We start from the raw sequence: 16,823 nt of genomic DNA, 5'->3' as shown, positions 1-16,823 counted from the left end.
TTGTTTTACAGCCTAAGGCATTTAGTGAAATATGAACTTTGGTTTGTGAACTGCTTCTTTAAATCAGTATCAGGAAGCTATACCAGAGACAGGAGGATAAAGCCGTAAGCATAAACTGTACACTGCAACAGAAAGGCAGGGGGATATATAGATTTAGAGATATTTTCTTTTATTAAACTGAAAATCTTTATTCATTATTAAAGGAGGTACATTGCTAATGTTGCATGACTTGCTACATACAAAAATCATTAAAGGGACAGCACCAAAGATCAGTAGCTAAAAGATTATATTGATTTATCTGAAAATACAAAAGTCACATTTGGTTGTGTAACCATTATCTTTTGGGATATTTTATGTAAGTTTGTGTGACTATTTTCCCAATAGAACCGATAAACATCTCATTGTGCATCATCAATCTGTATGAATCGAGCTAAGTCTTGTCTGCAAGTAATAAGGGAAACAGGATGACTCCAATATGTACTTCTGTGGAAATGAAAACTTTGTGGTACCATTCCGTTTGCACACATACACTCTACAGTTCAAGGATCTCTGTACAGTGCAATTATTCCTTCTGGCTGATTCAACATACTAACTATTAATGTCTACTGATTACACTCCACAGCTTTTACTGAAGTGAATGAAAACATGAATGGCAGCTCCTCATCCATCAGGATAAAAGTAGATCATTGAATACTGATGTGCCTTCTTGAAGCCAGTTTCATGACAGAGAAATCAATTTACAGATTAGCTGTAATATCTAGTCTAAATTTACAGTGGACAAAGTATTGACTGAGAAAGGAACCATGTAATCCAATGAATCCATTTAATATTTATGCTTATAGATTATGCCTTTTTCAGTGGGAAGTGGGAGTACAAGCAATGCAACTCAGAAAGCAGTTGTAGACATAGGCCCAAAAGGAGTTTGAAAAACTTTATATTTATGTATCCTGATGCCTTTGTGATTACATTCCTAGGAATGGTGCATTTTTAGTCAGAAGTGATATTAAGAATACACAGTTTGCTCTACTAATTTGGGAAGTTAAAGATCCTCGAGACAACCTTTTTGTGTCAACTCGAATGCCACATTAACAAAAAATCAGGTATTAAACGATCTCAGAGATGCCACTTGTGGCAGACTCATACTCAATCCTTCTCAAGAAAACATTTGGTTTTGAAATTTTCTGAGTATAACAAAAGTTCCAGCAGCAAACTTCAATCTTTACTGCCAGATTCAAATGCTTCTGCTTGAGAAACATACAGACCTTTGATAGAAATGTAGCCGTGTTAGTCTGGTGTAGCTGAAACAAAATACAGGACTATGTAGCACTTTAAAGACTAACAAGATGGTTTATTAGATGATGAGGAAGTGGGTCTGGCCCACGAAAGCTCATCATCTAATAAACCATCTTGATAGTCTTTAAAGAGCTACATAGTCCTGTATTTTGTTTCATACAGACCTTTGACTGTCTTTGAAGAGAACAATTATTACTCTGTGATTTCCTGCAGCTTTTGAAAAATATTCTTATCCATCACAATTTTGTTTTTAAAATTTTGATGATTAATATATGTGGACCTTCAACCGGAGTCTTTGGTTTTTACAGCAGAAAACAACAGCCCAGAAAAAACAACAACCTGTTTAACACAATAGTTCAGCTAAGGGAATATACCTACATCCCACTCTTCAGAATATTTCGCTTTCAAGTGCTTTTGTTTCTATTTTATGCTCTATGGGATCATTAGCTGACAAAGAAACATTAAGGAAACTGTTTTGCTAAGGCACCTCTGAGATTGAAATCTCTATACCAAGAATAACAAAATAGTGCATGCTTGCTCTTATAGACCGATACAACCATTACTTTAATGATGACTCAAGTGCACAATAAGGAAAAAAAAAAACAAACTAAAAAAATCCCAACAACCCCAAAATGTAAGTCCTGCTTTCATCTCAGAAGCCTCATTATTAGAGTACAATAGGCATACTACAGAGAACATTATTGCATTAATAAAAATAGTCTTTCCCCTCTTCAAATTGTTTTGTAACATTTTAACTCCTTCCTTGTGTATCAACCTTTTATTCATACAGAACAAGAAAATTTGCATGGCCAAATTAAACATGGTTGATGGGACTCTTTTTTTTTTTTTTTTTTTTAAAAAGAGGAGGGATTCCAACATGGTCACAATGTTCTAACTAAGGGATACAAGCATGAATGAGTCAAATGGACTGTTAGAATTCTCCAACTGTATGTCAGAAAGGGAAACAAGGGATGACAGTAGGAAATTACCACTAGTAAATTATGAAGGATATTCATTCGGGAGAAAAATAAAACACTCACATGAGCATCAAGCCCATTAAGTCTGCGGGAAAAGAGTGAAGTAACATCAAAATCATGTCAAGCATCCACCAAACTAGGAGCACCAAAAGTTCATTAACACTAGTATTCTGCATTTTGTCTAGCATCAATGGATCTCAGGCAACAGTGAGAGGACACAATGATAAAAATGACAGAATCTGCTGTATTAGTGCTTCCATTGTTGCTAGCACTAGTAGAGCTGAACTGGGGATGGAGAAAAAGTGAAATACATTGACAAGATCTTGATGTTCCCATCTACAGTAGATTTCCAATAATCTGGCACCTTTGGGACCTAGGTGGTGCCGGATTATCAGATATGCCGGAGTATCAGGAGGTACTCCGACAGGGGGCTGTGATGGGTCTGCCGGAACCCGCACTGTGTCCAGGGGGTGGGTGGGGAACGGCGTGGCGAGGAGTGAAACCTCCACCATTTTGCAGGAAGGCAGGGGAAGCCCCGTGCAGCTGCTGAGAGTTTGCGGTAGGGGACTGGGCTCCCCACCCCCGAGACTGCAGTAGTTATTACCGAGCAGGGGGGTGAGGGGCGGCGCTGTGGGACCAACCTGGCAGTACCCCAGCTGCTCTGCTCCGCCGCTTCCCCAGGTCCGCCGCTTGTCAGTTTCAGCTGCAGCAGCGGCGGACTTGGGGAAGCAGCGGAGCAGAGCAGCTGGGGTGCTGACGGGTTGGTCCCGCAGCGCCGCCGCTGCTCCTACTGAAACTGATGAGCGGTGGGCTTGGGGAAGTGGCAGAGCAGAGCAGCTGGGGTGCTGCTGGGTTGATCCTGCAGTGTCGCCCTTCACCCCCCTGCTCGGCGATAACTACTGCAGTCTGGGGGGTGGGGAGCCTGCCCCCCTCCCGGAAACTCTCAGTGGCGGTGCAGGGCTGAGCGCAGCCAGAACGGGGCAAGTTCGTGGACTTAGCTCTCACAGCTGCGTGCGGCTTCCCCCGCCTTCCTGCAAAATGGCGGAGGGTTCGTCCCTCGCCGCACCGTTCCCTGCCCATCCCTCAGCCCCTGGCCAGATGCAGTGCGGGTCCCGGCAGACCCGTCACAGGGGTATAATTCCCTTCCCCTCTTCTCCCCTTCCCTTTCCCAGCTGCAAGCGTCCATGGGGCTCACAGCAGCTCCAATTGTCCTGCTGGCCGGAGCAGTTCCGGGTTCCAGTTGGTGCCGGACTATCGGGAGTGCCAGACCACTGGATGCCGGACAATTGGAGTTTTACTGTATTTCCAAAATGTACTATATGCTGTACAATACCAAAGTTTACAAAGATGAAGCACAACACAATATTATGCATGATGACAAAATTAACTTAAGTGTACAAATGTACACAAAAGGGAATGAAAGCACTTTATGAAAGAAGGAAACATTTCCATATCCATAACTGACAGGTAACAGTGGGTGTCAATGGGCACCTAACATTGTCATCAATACATTTTTCAGTTAACAGGCAGAGGTCAACACAAGATTAGCTTTCTGTCTTTCTTTTTCTCATCAGCATCTGAGAAAGTGAGTTTTAGCTCACCAAATCTTATGTTCTAATACCCTAATAAATGTTTGTCCTTAAGTGCCACCTGAGCCCTTGTTGTTTTTGCTGAAATAGACTAATACAGCCACCTCTCAAACCTAGTCTCTCTTAGGGTACGTCTACACTGTGCGGCTATTTTGGGATACCAGAGGTATCCCGAAATAGCCACTCTGTGTCTTAACAAGTTACCTGTTATTTCAAAATATTTTTCAAAATAACGAGCACACTATTTCAGCATCCCTGTAAACCTTGTTCCAGGAGAGTTAAGGGATGTTTCAAAATAGTGCGTTATTTTGAAATTTCGCACTGTGTAGACATGCTAAATTTCAAAATAAGCTATTTTGAAATAGAATCAAAGTAAGATAAGCAATTTGCATAGCACAAATTGTGTATCTAATTTTGAGTTTAGGGTACTGTGTAGACGCACCCTTAGTGTTGCAGAATGAATTGGCCATACTTTCATATGCATTTCATATTACTACCATTCTAAAAGGTAAAGACTTAAAATTTAAGTAAAAGACTTAAAATCTTATCCATTCTTAACTTCAAAAGGAAAAAAGACACTTTTTCTTTTTCAAATTTGTCTTGATTATTGGTAGAACTGGTCAAAAAATTTCTTAGTTTCAATGTTTTCGACAAAAGAGACAAAAAGAGAAAGAAAGGAATAAATGTTTTAGAAAAAAAAATCACCAACTTTTCTCCAAAATTTCGACATTCTAAGCATGTCTGACATGCTTTCCTGAATGGGGTGTTTGACTTCATTAGGACTACTAAAGGCTTAAATTGTTCTACTGAAGCTATGTTGATTTAAACCAGCTGAGCCTCTGTTCCTCAGAATGAGTTATACCTCTAAAAACAAAAAATTGTTATCTCTCGTTTTTAATTTGTTCCCATTGGTATTTTATTAATGAATTCCTGCTTGATGTCAAACTTTTGTTTTAATTAGGTCACATACTCTGCTTCCTTTTAAATTGCAAAAGCTCTGAATACCAAGAAATAGCTTAGCGTTAATGCTTTCCATTTCCATGGTAATCTCATTGCACTGAAAACATATTATTTTATTTCTATTCTTGGTACCTTACTCTTTTATTATTAGTTTGATGCTTATTTTTCAAACAGGTGATTTTTCTTGAAGTATAAATGGGCAAATCTTCTGAAGTATGACATAAAATAGCTTTTTTTATACGTTGCCTGGAGAGTTCATCAGAAAATTCATAAGCTTATTTTTCCCAGTTTTAATGAGTGTGGAAGGACAGCTCTATTTGTGAAGCTTCTCTTCTTCAGACAACAAGAGCCTCTATTTATTACCAGCACTTGTTACTGCCCTTGACCATTTCAAATATTCTAGAATGACTTTTTTAACATGAACTTGGCAAATAGTGTCTCATGAAATAGTGCCACAATTTATATAACCTGAGCCAAATGCTAAGGTCTTTCCTTAGTCTTTTCTTAGATTAATTCTTATTAATTTTTCTGAATGGGAGGAGAATATGAATTGAGCAAAGACCTCAGGGTCTGACTGTGTAGACAGATATAAAGAAAGTATTCAAAGAGGGAAAATTATATCAGCAAATGCTTTGCTCTCCAGAGAATGGACTACTGTCTGATCAGTTAAGTGTCATCGCAAACCTAACACACAGCATGAAATCTTAGCCCTACTGAAGTGAATGGAGCCAGAATTTCACTCTGCAGTAAGCTGTCTGTCATAAGTAATCATGTTCTTTAAAACAATTCTCCATTTTAATAGGTTTTACTTCCCATAGGAGATCTGTTAGGAAGAGAGTTACTGGGTGCTTGAGAGACAGACAGACAGAGACAGAGAGAGAGGCTGGTAAGGAATTATAAATTACTTTGTTTTTGCACTTTGAAAAAAATTAAAGCAAAGTCAAAACGGAGAATTATGTACAAATCAAGGCCTGAGGCTTCATCAATATCTATATTTTTGTTAATAGGAGACCAAAAGTCTTTATAAAATGTTTAGGCTTAGAGCTTTAAGGAGATAGATGCTATAAGATGACGGCTAAGCAATTTCTCCAGGTTTCCTTCTTGACAACTTTATGGAGGAGAGAAGCCTTTTTAATAACAGGACATGGGTCTTCTCAAAGACAGTAGATTAAATGCCCTGGAATTAAAACTACAATTGGCAGATCCCTGAAAATCTGCAAATATCCATAAAAATGGTCCATGGATCAGATGTAGATACAAATTTTGTATCTAAAGCTCTGCAAGTTTGCTGCTATCCATGGGTCATTTTTGCAGACTGAATGCACGTACAAACAGGAATATCTTCAGAGGAGTAGCCGAGTTAATCTGTAACTGGAAAAACTTAAAAACAACAAATAGTCTAGCAGCACCTTAAAGACTAACAAAATATGTAGATGATATCATGAGCTTTCGTGTGTACAACCCACTTCTTCAGATGATTGGAGTATTAAAAGTTCAGATCCATGAATAAATAAGGGAAGTGGGGGGGGGGGGGGAAGGGAAGGGAAGGAGAGTAAAGAAAAAAAATAGTGAATTGGATTGTTCAAGTTACAAGAGGCTGATAAGAACAATTTGCACCTCTATAAGTACCCATTGTTTGGTTGGTTGGTTAAGTTATTAGGATGTGGAAGGTAGCATGCGAGCCAGCCGATATCGAATGAATAAAGATATTGGCTGGCTCGCACACTACCTTCCATATCCTAATGACTTAACCAACCAACCAACTGGTACTTATAGAGGTGCAAATTGTTCTTATCAGCCTCTTGAAACTTGAACAATCCAATTCACTATTTTTTTCTTCTCCCCCTCTCTTTCCTCCCCACTTCCCTTTTTTATTCTTGGATCTGGACTTTTAATACTCCAGTCATCTGAAGAAGTGGGTTGTGCCCACGAAAGCTCATGATACCATCTGCATGTTTTGTTAGTTTTTAAGGTGCTGCTAGACTATTCATTGTTTCTTAAGTTTTTATAGGAATATCTGTTAGGCTTTTCTTTAACAATTATAGAATACTGTGTCCAGGTTCACTGGGCCATGGTTTAATTCACATCAGCAATTTTAGTTTCAAAATGCCTGTTCTATGGGTTAAGACTACTCATTATAAATCTCAGACATTAATTTACATTTATACCCAGCCAATGGGAGGATGAAGGGGTAAAGGGAACAGGTGTCCCGAGGCCCAGCAATTCAAATATGACCAGGGCTCTGGCCACTGTCACTGCTGAAGTAGCAGCAGCGGCAGTTAGAGCCCCAGGTCCTTTAGATTGCTGCTGGAGTGCTGTGCCACATGCTCTGGGCAATGCTAATGACTGCAGGGGCATCACCCTGCTCTGGGGAGTGCTGAGGGCCGGCTTCCCTCGGCTCCTCCCCTTTCACCAAGCACGGAGCCGTCCCCCCAACCTTGCTTGGCGACCCGTAGAGACTGTCTGCTCCTTTGTACCCAGCACAAAGTACATTTCTCTCTCTCTCTCTCTCTCTCTCTCTCTCTCTCACATCTGATACTTTAAAGCAAAAAGACTCAAGGCAAAAGAAACTTAGAAGGATATAATTTTTTTCCTACTTCACTGAATAAAATATGTATGCTTTAACACTATGTAGTTAAGATACTGCCAAAGTCTCCATTGATATCTTCTAGAAGCAATGATGTCTGCTTGACAAAACTTTATGGATAGAAATTTTATTTTATTTTGCACACTACTCTGCCTTGTAAAAACTGCAATACATCATATCATATTTATTATTCACATCTTTCCTAATCATTTATTCATCAAAGCCTCAATTTTCCAATTTTCATTTGATTTAAAAGGTAATTTACAAAATAAATGCATTTCATTCAAAGAGATTTTATTCTTGTTGGTGGCAAAACGCCTGTATCTGACAGAAATCAAGTCACTATGCTGCAGGATATGAAATTCCGCAGAGAGCATGGCTCATATTTAAAAAGAATAGAAGGCATCTGTAGTTATAGAAGGAAGGCATCTGTAGTTATTTTTAGAATTTTAAAATAATCCAGAACTTGCATTTTAGCTAAAACAGAAGTGCCTCATCTGCAATGTACATGCCATTATAGAATAACTGTTGATTGTCAGAAAATGAAGTAAAATGGGAATTACCCTAAAAGACATTTCAAGATTCTCTCCACCCCAGATATCCATTCCTGCATCGTAAGTTCCTATCTCTTCAAAGTAGTTTCTGTCAATAGAAAATAGGCCACCAGCCATAGTAGGGGTCCTAGTTGAAAACAAACACAAACAAAACAAAACAAAGGAAAAAAGAAAAATACTTTTTGAAAGACACTGTGAACTTTAATAATTTATATTATAGCACAGTCTCCAGACCTTTTAAATAGAAAATATATCCTAATTGCATTAATTAAAATATATAAAATAATAATATGGTTTAGAATTTCTACTCCAGCAGTAGGCCCAATAATGCATTTCTTATTCAGGAAAAAAAAACTCCCACTGACAACGAAAGCATTACTCGAGTAAGAAGTGCAGCATTATTCTGTACATGAAATTCTACTTCCTTATAATGCACCTAAAAAAATCAATTTAAGTGGATGGAATATTGGCCTTTTGCATCTGGAATAGCAGTTTAAATCCAATCTAAACTGCTTAGTGAAGAGAGTTTAATGCCTGTAGCTCTTCTTTTTGAGAGACTAAATGTTCATAAAATTACCAGGCATAATCTCTCTTAAGTGGATTATAAATCTTTACAACAGACAAATCCAATTAGGGTGCAAATTTTCTATGAGTAAAAATATCCTGTTTTCCTGCAAAGATTGTTTTATAGTTTAAATCTACATTAATGACCAAAGTTTATCTGAGATAACAGAAACATATATTATGGAAACAGTACAAATTTCAGGCTTCACAGACACAGCTCTGGGCTTCTCTTAGCATAAGAATAAAGGCTGAGATAATTTCATAACCAAAAGTTTTATCAGCACAGCTATGGAACTGTCACCCTAAACACTAGTGCACAGCGAAGGGGGGAGGACAGAACTAACAGGAAATCTAAGTTAGAACTTGACCCTATAAACATGGCTATGCAGAACTTTAATTATATTTTCTAGTATTTCAGACTGAGGTCTTTATGTTCTATAATCTTTCACATTGAAAATGTGGCCCTCCACACTTCAGTTAATCTATAAATTCCTTATGGCAGGATTGTGACATGCCCTTACAATACCATGTAGTGGAATAAGAAGGTGCAGGAGAGTGTCAATCCTCTGCATGTGCAAAAAAGTGGGGCACCATGTGGGAAGGATAGCAACTACTGTGGAAATACTATTCCATTCTTGTGTAAGTGAGCAAGCAGGGTCTGGGGGGATTGACTGACCCGCTCCTGAAAACTAGTCAGCAAATTTGAGACAGTGTGGAGGCTGAAGTGACTGGCTTCTGGTATAGACCAATAACAGATTACAAAAGGGGAGGCAAAGAGCACATTACTGTCTGAGTCACAGTTAATTGTCTGCTCTGCTCTGATGGTGTTGCTAAGCCCTGTTCCTTACTAAAGGCAGGTTCTAAATCTACACTCTTGCCTTTAATATTTAAGGTGTTGTTATGATGAAGCACTTAAGCATAAGCTTCATTTTAAAGCATTCCATTAAAGTAATGAAATGTTATGTGCTTAAGTCCTTTGCTACATCTGAGCACAAAAAATGAGAATAACTATTAATTAGAGACGGGTATTCAAATACAGAAATTAAATAGTTGTTTTATTCTCAGAATTAAGAACTATTATAAAATGAATGACACTTGATTAAAATATACATTTTTAAGTAATATTTTCTATTACACTGCATACAGATACATATATAGATGAACAAACAGCTTTAATATAAAGCTGAATAAAACATTTAGTAAATTGAACAATTAATTTATTCAGCAAGTTCTCTGTTACACAATGGAGTGTTTGCAAAGGCGGAATATCAAATACACAGTATATTTACAATTTGTAATTTGCTCCTTGACTTTGGTCACATATGTCACAGGCTTCTCCTCTTTGAATAGATAAGCAATGCAATCACTTCCAACACAAATACTTGTGTGTGTGAATTTAAAATTCAGTGTCCATGAATACTTGTGACTGTGACATTGCAGATGACTTTCTGAAAATGCAGATGTCATTTTGATTGCTCAAATGAGCATAGCTCAATAGAATTAATTCAAAAATATTGATGAGTATTTAGGGAAATTGTTTGCATTACCCATTCAGCTCTATTAAAGTACATATATTTATACACACTAGGGCTGTCAACTGACATGTTAACACCTGAGATTAACACAGTCCAGGATTAGCTCGTTATTTTTTTTAACGCATTAATCGCAGGCATTAATGCTGCGCTGACCCTTCGAAGTGCTGCTGTGGCGCTTCAAAGGGTCAGTGCAACGCGGAGCCTGGGATCAGCTGGGGACTCCCCAGCTGACCCAGGGCTCCACTGCACCTTTGAAACACACAGAGGTGATGTTTCAAAGGAGCAGCCACCTCGCAGCTGAGCAAGGGATTAGTTGTGCAGTGGCTGTCCCTCAGAAATGCCACCTCCATGTGTTTCAAAGGGGCAGTGGAGCCCGGGGTCAGATGAGGGACTCCCCAGCTGATCCCGGGCTTCTGGGCTGCCCCTTCAAATGCATGTGGAAGTAGTGTTTTAAAGGGGCAGCAGCACAAAGGTGGCATTTTAAAGGGGAGCCGTGGAGCCCAGGGTCAGCTTGGGACTCTCAGCTAATCCTGGGCTCCCCGTGGCAGTGAAACCCAGGGTCAGCTGGGCACTCCAGCTGATCCCAGGCTCCTAATGTGCTGCCCCTTTGAGGTGCCGGGGTGGCGTTTCCAATAGGTAGCACAAAGCAGAGCCCGGGATTAGATGGGAACTCCAACTGATCCTGGGCTCCGTGTTGCGCTTCAAAGGGGCAGCACTGCATGGAGCCTGGGGTCAGCTGGGGACTCTAGCTGATCCCGGGCTCCATGCAGTGCTGTACCATTGAATCTTAATTGCTTGACAGCCCTAATACACACCCAAATACCTGGAAACAGACAACTTTGTGCACACTGAGGGACTTCTTTCACTCTTATTTTAGCACCAACACAACTTCACTGGTGCACAATAATAACAGGAGTGCTAGTATGCCCTGTGTAACTGCCCTGGTGGTAAAGAAAGCTGGTTACTGGTTTATACTATCAGTCCCACTATTGCTAGTGCCAGTGAGCTACACTGCCAAGAGATTTCCTTGAAGTCCTCCATGTAGAAATGTATTTTATATACCCATAAATATATTTTGTAAGATATATAAAGCTGACACCATATAGTATATAATTTTAACAGCATTAGACATTAAAAATAACACTGCCATAAATACCTCTCATTTAGCAAGATATTTAATGAATCAAGGAATTTTGGCTTTGCATAATTATTTCCTATTGTGCCAGAGTTTACGATCACAACTCTTCCTAAGATAGCATAGCTCAGTAAAGAACAACCAAATGATATTGAACCTCTGCATTTATCTACATTTCATAAGTTGTTTTTCTCCCTATGCTCTCTACCCTGCAAGCTCAGATAATTAACTATCTGTCATTTCAATATAGTTAAGCAGCTTTGAGACATGGGATGACTTAACTGCCCTCAATCTTGCTAGATTTCTGCCACAAAAATATCAATGACCCTCTGAGATATAATGACAAACAAAACAGATGTTTGTTGAAACTGAACAGATGCTAATAATTTTTGGCTATGGCCCCTTACTTGACTGGAGCATTTTACTGTACAATATTGTAATGGGTGATTATCATCAAGCAGGGGAAGAAACAAAATTTCCTGTAATTTTTATATACTTCTTCATTTTATGTTTTAGCAAGTGCTTACCAATACAAAATATTAGCTTTATATGACAATTATATTAGTGACTAATAACAATCTCTATTTGTGTGTGAAATCACTACATTTAAACCTAAAACTACTTAAGTTTACTCAGTTTTATTTATATATTTAAAACTGACCAGGTTCATCAAGAAATCACCATTCACAAATGTTTTGTAAAAAACCTGCATGTAGCATTGCATGAACAAACATAAGCCAAAATATGAGCACTGTTTTGCAAATACACATGTCAGAAGTTATTTTATTGAAATGAGTGGTCCCATTGGCTTTTCAAAGTAGAGATTTTCTCATCTTTGCATGGAATTACAATATTAAAGCCCCAATGTTTTGGATCAAAATCTGAAAATTTTCATTTTTGCAGATTTATTGTGAAAGCAGGGGACTCGCAGCAATTTCAATTAAGTTTTAGTTTGAGATTGGAGGAGGGGCTTTTAAAATAGTGAGCTTGTGCATGTAAATCAGGAATGGGCAAAATATGACCCACAGGCTGGATCCAGAATGCCAAACCTTTGAATCTATCCCACCCCCAAAGATACCCTCAGATAGGCTCCCTGCCTGTTACACCCCCACACATTGTTCAAAATGACCAGCTATGGAACCATGTGCATCTCTGAATGCCGAGCACTCCTGGGTAGGGCTTCATGCGCTGCCTCCCCCACTACATAATCTTACAGTTCACCTGGGGCTGGAACCAGCCAATAGGAGCTGCCTGACTCATGCTTGCAGTTCTGGCAGCTTCCATTCCAACCCTTCTCATAAGTCTCCATGTTTTTTCAACCTATCTATTGTTTTTTATCATCTAGCCCCTTCAATCCTAATTTAAAGCCCTCCTCACTGGGGCTCTGTCTACACTGGCGGGTTGTTGCACCAGAAGTATGCAAATGAGACTAAGCGTGGAATATCGCCGCGCCTCATTTGCATACCTAATGAGCCGCCATTTTTGCAGAAGAGGCTCTTGCGCTAGAAGGAACTGTCTACAATGCCCCTTCTTGCACACGAAAAACCCTCTTGCACAATGCCGCCACGCTGATTATTTTCAGGAAAATCCATCTTTCGCAAAAATGGTGGCTCATTAGGTATGCAAATGAGGCTCAGAGATATTCCACACTTAGCTTCATTTGCATACTTCTGGTGCAACAACTCGCCAGTGTAGACATAGCCCAGGTTAGCCATTGTTATTGACTGCCTCAACAGACAGCCAGAAGTGCAAACTATACACAAAGACAAGGTATATGTAAGATAAATAAGGACATTAGCTATATGAAATCTGGAATAAGGATTCTATTCATATCGGTCCCTATTGGTATCAGACATCATCCAGTTGTTGGGAAGGAGAATGAGAAGGGGACTAAAAAAGGTATGCTCCCTATTTTCTGCATATATTTGTTCTTTTATTTTTATTCATAGTAGTTGGCATAGTAATAAAGTGCCTAGAAAGAAAACAAAAATGCCTAAAAGGGTGAATCAAATTTTAGCACCTGGGGGATGAGCTTTTAAGGAGGAAAAGGAAAGATGGACTGGCATGGACAGCTTTAACATGCATAGCACAAAAAAACTGGTATTTTTGACATCCTAGGTATGAAGACACAAGCTGTGTTTAAATTGTTCTCAGCACAGACACTCTTCTGTTGCCTGAGGCATGATAATAGGTTGGCACACGGACAAAAGCAGGATTGAACTCTCTCAAAGACACAGGAGCTTTGCAGAGTGAAAATATAGTATGAAAGACTATCTTGAGGAAAATATTAAGGAAGTAGCTCTGTTTAACAAGAATATGAGATGTGGTTAATCCTGTGCTTCATCATTTGGACAGTGGTAAAACAGCCACCTGACAAAGGTATATGGTTCCTTATTTCCTAGGGTTTGTTACTCCATTTTAATTAGTCACAGCTGGATGCTGAATTGATGTCTGTAATTATTTATATGAAGCTCTGATTTATAGTTCTTTCATTTTGCATCTAAAGCTAAACAAGAATAGTGGTTTCAAAGTTATTGTAACTGCTACTCAAACATACTCCTGCTGTCTTTTGATTTAATAACTTCTCCTTGTGTTCTGTACATTCTTTCAGCTGATGGTTGTTGGTTTTATAATTTCTGTGTTGATTGCAATCATGAGAAACTACTTTGGCTCCAGAAATCAATCTACCTTTGGGGCATTTGCCCCACTTTGTCCCCACCCCCACCCATCTCCTCCTATTTCCCTCCTCACTCAGTAATTTTAGTTTTTGGTTTTTGGTGCTTTTATTAAACATTAAAATAATTACATTTGTGGGGAAAAAGAAAGATAACAATCAAGCCTGAGAAAAATCCAGTTAACTCGAACTTTAGTAAAGGTTCTGATTTATTTTTCTCTTTGAATTTTGGTTGAAAATTGTTGGGTGGTTATTAATATCCAAATGTATTCTTTGTCCCAGTGTAAGCTAGTAACCTTTATTTCACTTCTCAGCTGAAAGAAAAAATGTAGAATATGTCTAGAATGATGAATAATGTAACATAGCTTTAGTAGACAGGGTACAGGGCAGCAGGAGGAGTGAGTTGGATCTAATTCCAGGTTGGGTGTATGGTTTTGGGGTGGTCACTTACTACCTCTACAGTCAGGGACTGAACAAAGATATTAACTGGATGGGCCGTTCAATACCCAAATGACATAAAAAACTAAGTATCAAACACTTGCAGCCCATTCTATTAACCTCATTTAGCATGGACACTATAACTGACAGGATTTTTTTTCCTTTCTCTCCTCCCCCTCTCTTTTCTTTTTCTGCTTTACATTTTTGGAATTTCTGCACTTCTCTTGCTCCACTCACCTGAAGAAGTGGGTTGAACCCACAAAAGCTCATGATGGTACATATTGTTATTCTCTAAGATGCTACAAGACCATTTGTTTAAGTTTTTTTTTTTAACCTATAAACTGGGGACAGTATCCAACTTTGTAAAAGTGCAAGGAGTTCTTTGGATGAAATGCATCATGTAAGTGTAAAATTATTATTGGAGAAGAGAAGATATCATGTTGACCTTATAAAAAAATAGGTAAACTTCCTAGCTGTGTGGTGAGGAAAAAACAAGAAAGGGAAAATGGACATTGGAGCGGTGTTTAACAGGAAAAAAGCATGGGAGCAAAATAGGGGACACATTTATTAAGAAGAATGACAGCAGTGACTGTACATTGGTTCAGAGCATTTACAATTTGCTGTATCAGAATTCTGAATGCTGTAGTGGGAGCTGGGTGGGCAGGCAGCCCGGCTCAGTCCCTGATCACACCGGGTCCAGGACCAAACCCTCCGTGAATCTGCAATTTAAAATGCAGTGGGAGCTGGAGGGCAGGCTGCCTAGCTCCTACTACCTTTTAAATTGCAGAGCAGGGTTTGGTCCCAGCATAAGCCAGGACTGAGACTGCTCCTCTCCCTATCGAATAATCGAGTCATTGATTAGTAAATTAACCTAATTTGAACATCCTTACTGCTTAGAGTTTACTGTCAATTTCATGTTAAACTTATTTTAGAGACTTTGTTTGTCTGTCTGTTTGATCAAGAACTCCTAAACGGTAAGAGCTACAACCATAAAATGTGGTATATAGCTTCCTCTTATCATAACTTAAAGCAATATAAGCGTTTGGTTGTGTCAGGAAAATGAGTTGGCCCTGGAATGGGATTGCTTCTCATAAAACCAAACAGAAAAGAGATAGAATCACCAAAGCAAGTACAATCCTCAAAATTCACATAACTGAGTGAATGTTGAAAAAGACACTGAACCAAGATGAGCCAAAAAAATAGGATGAACCTGGCATAGGATTGCTTCTCAATAAACTTTACAAAAAAGATAAAACAGAGAAATTTGGAGTAATGCTCTGTTTCGTCACTACTGGGCAACACTGAGTAAATGTGAGATGACTGAGCTCTGGTAAGACTTTTCTTCATAAGAGAGTTGAGTGACAGACAAGTGAATTATCCAGCTATTTCTTACTAAAGGTGGTAAAGGTCTTTAATACTTCAATACTAGAGTGTATGCTTGTTGCTATTCAGTACAAAAAGGGAAGGTAAGTATTGATCAATATTACCTTATTATAGATAATAGATACTTTATCTAATACTCTTCTTTCAATTAACTTTCAGCGCACCTAAGAGCAAAATTTGGGTGCAATGCTTGTATTATATATACAGGTGTAGCACAAAGTCCAGTGTGTTTCAGCAGCAGCGCTGGGAACTACAAGTTGTGGACTACAAACTGCAGCATGTTGGGAGAACTTCCTGGTTCCTGCCAGGATGTGTCCTCTGCCCCCAGCAGGGTCTAGCAGGTACTGTGCTAGAAGCAGCTCGCAGGCTGAGAGGAGGGGCTGCTGAACTGTAATCCTGTTTTATGTTTTTTTACAGAATAAAGCCTGTTCCTGGTGGTTTGTCTGAGTGGGTCTGGTCTGAGGAGCATACACACACAATATACACTGTGCAGAGCACACCAAGCAGCCTCAGGCTTAGCCTCCCACAACGCTAGCAAACAGGAGGGGTATTCTTTACACATGGAAGAAAATAAAGTCAGTGGTGTTACACACACCAATTTGATCTATTAGACTGAAAAACAGGTTTAAATACAAACTCACAGTACTTTATCCAGATGCTTATAGAATGGGAAAATCGACCAGAAGAAATGATTTGTTGCTTAGATTTCACTGTTTGTGAATGCACTGTCTGTGCATGCCTAGAGTTAATAATTGTTTGTATGCCAAAATAAATAACCCCAGTCCTATAATTTAAGTAGTACCTTAAGACATATGTTACATTTTCCTATATACCTCTGCCTTACTCACTAATTATCTCCAGCGGGCCTACTTTTAACACTTCAAGCTAAAACCAAAAAGTACTTGTCAAATACATATCTTATTCTGTCTTTTCCCAACCTCTTCAGGATTTTTATTTTAATAACAGGATTTGTTTCATTAAAATCTGTTGACTAATTTTGTCTCAGGACCAATCTATAAAATAGTAATGTTTGTAGGATATCAGCAGTTAAGCCCTACACAAACCAGCCAAAATACCAGGAAGTTTCTCAAAAACACAAACTCTTTCTCACTGAAGGAGTTGGTAACCATGGAG

General features: G+C 39.0%; 1 protein-coding gene across 4 annotated transcripts in view; it reads right to left on the bottom strand.

Annotated features, from left to right (window-relative positions):
- Positions 1 to 16,823, bottom strand: part of GALNT13 (polypeptide N-acetylgalactosaminyltransferase 13) — a 338,848-nt gene that overhangs the window by 141,591 nt on the left and 180,434 nt on the right. For all 4 annotated transcript variants that reach the window (XM_075933419.1, XM_075933416.1, XM_075933417.1 and 1 more), the window contains one exon: positions 7,970 to 8,087. In XM_075933419.1, coding sequence (XP_075789534.1) covers positions 7,970 to 8,087 — 118 coding nt within the window. The remainder of the gene's footprint in view (positions 1 to 7,969; positions 8,088 to 16,823) is intronic.

Source organism: Pelodiscus sinensis, chromosome 7 (genome assembly GCF_049634645.1).
Source record: "Pelodiscus sinensis isolate JC-2024 chromosome 7, ASM4963464v1, whole genome shotgun sequence".
Taxonomy (NCBI): Eukaryota; Metazoa; Chordata; order Testudines; family Trionychidae; genus Pelodiscus; species Pelodiscus sinensis.
The sequence above is the reverse complement of the archived record's forward strand: the minus strand, read 5'-3'. Positions and strand labels throughout refer to the sequence as shown.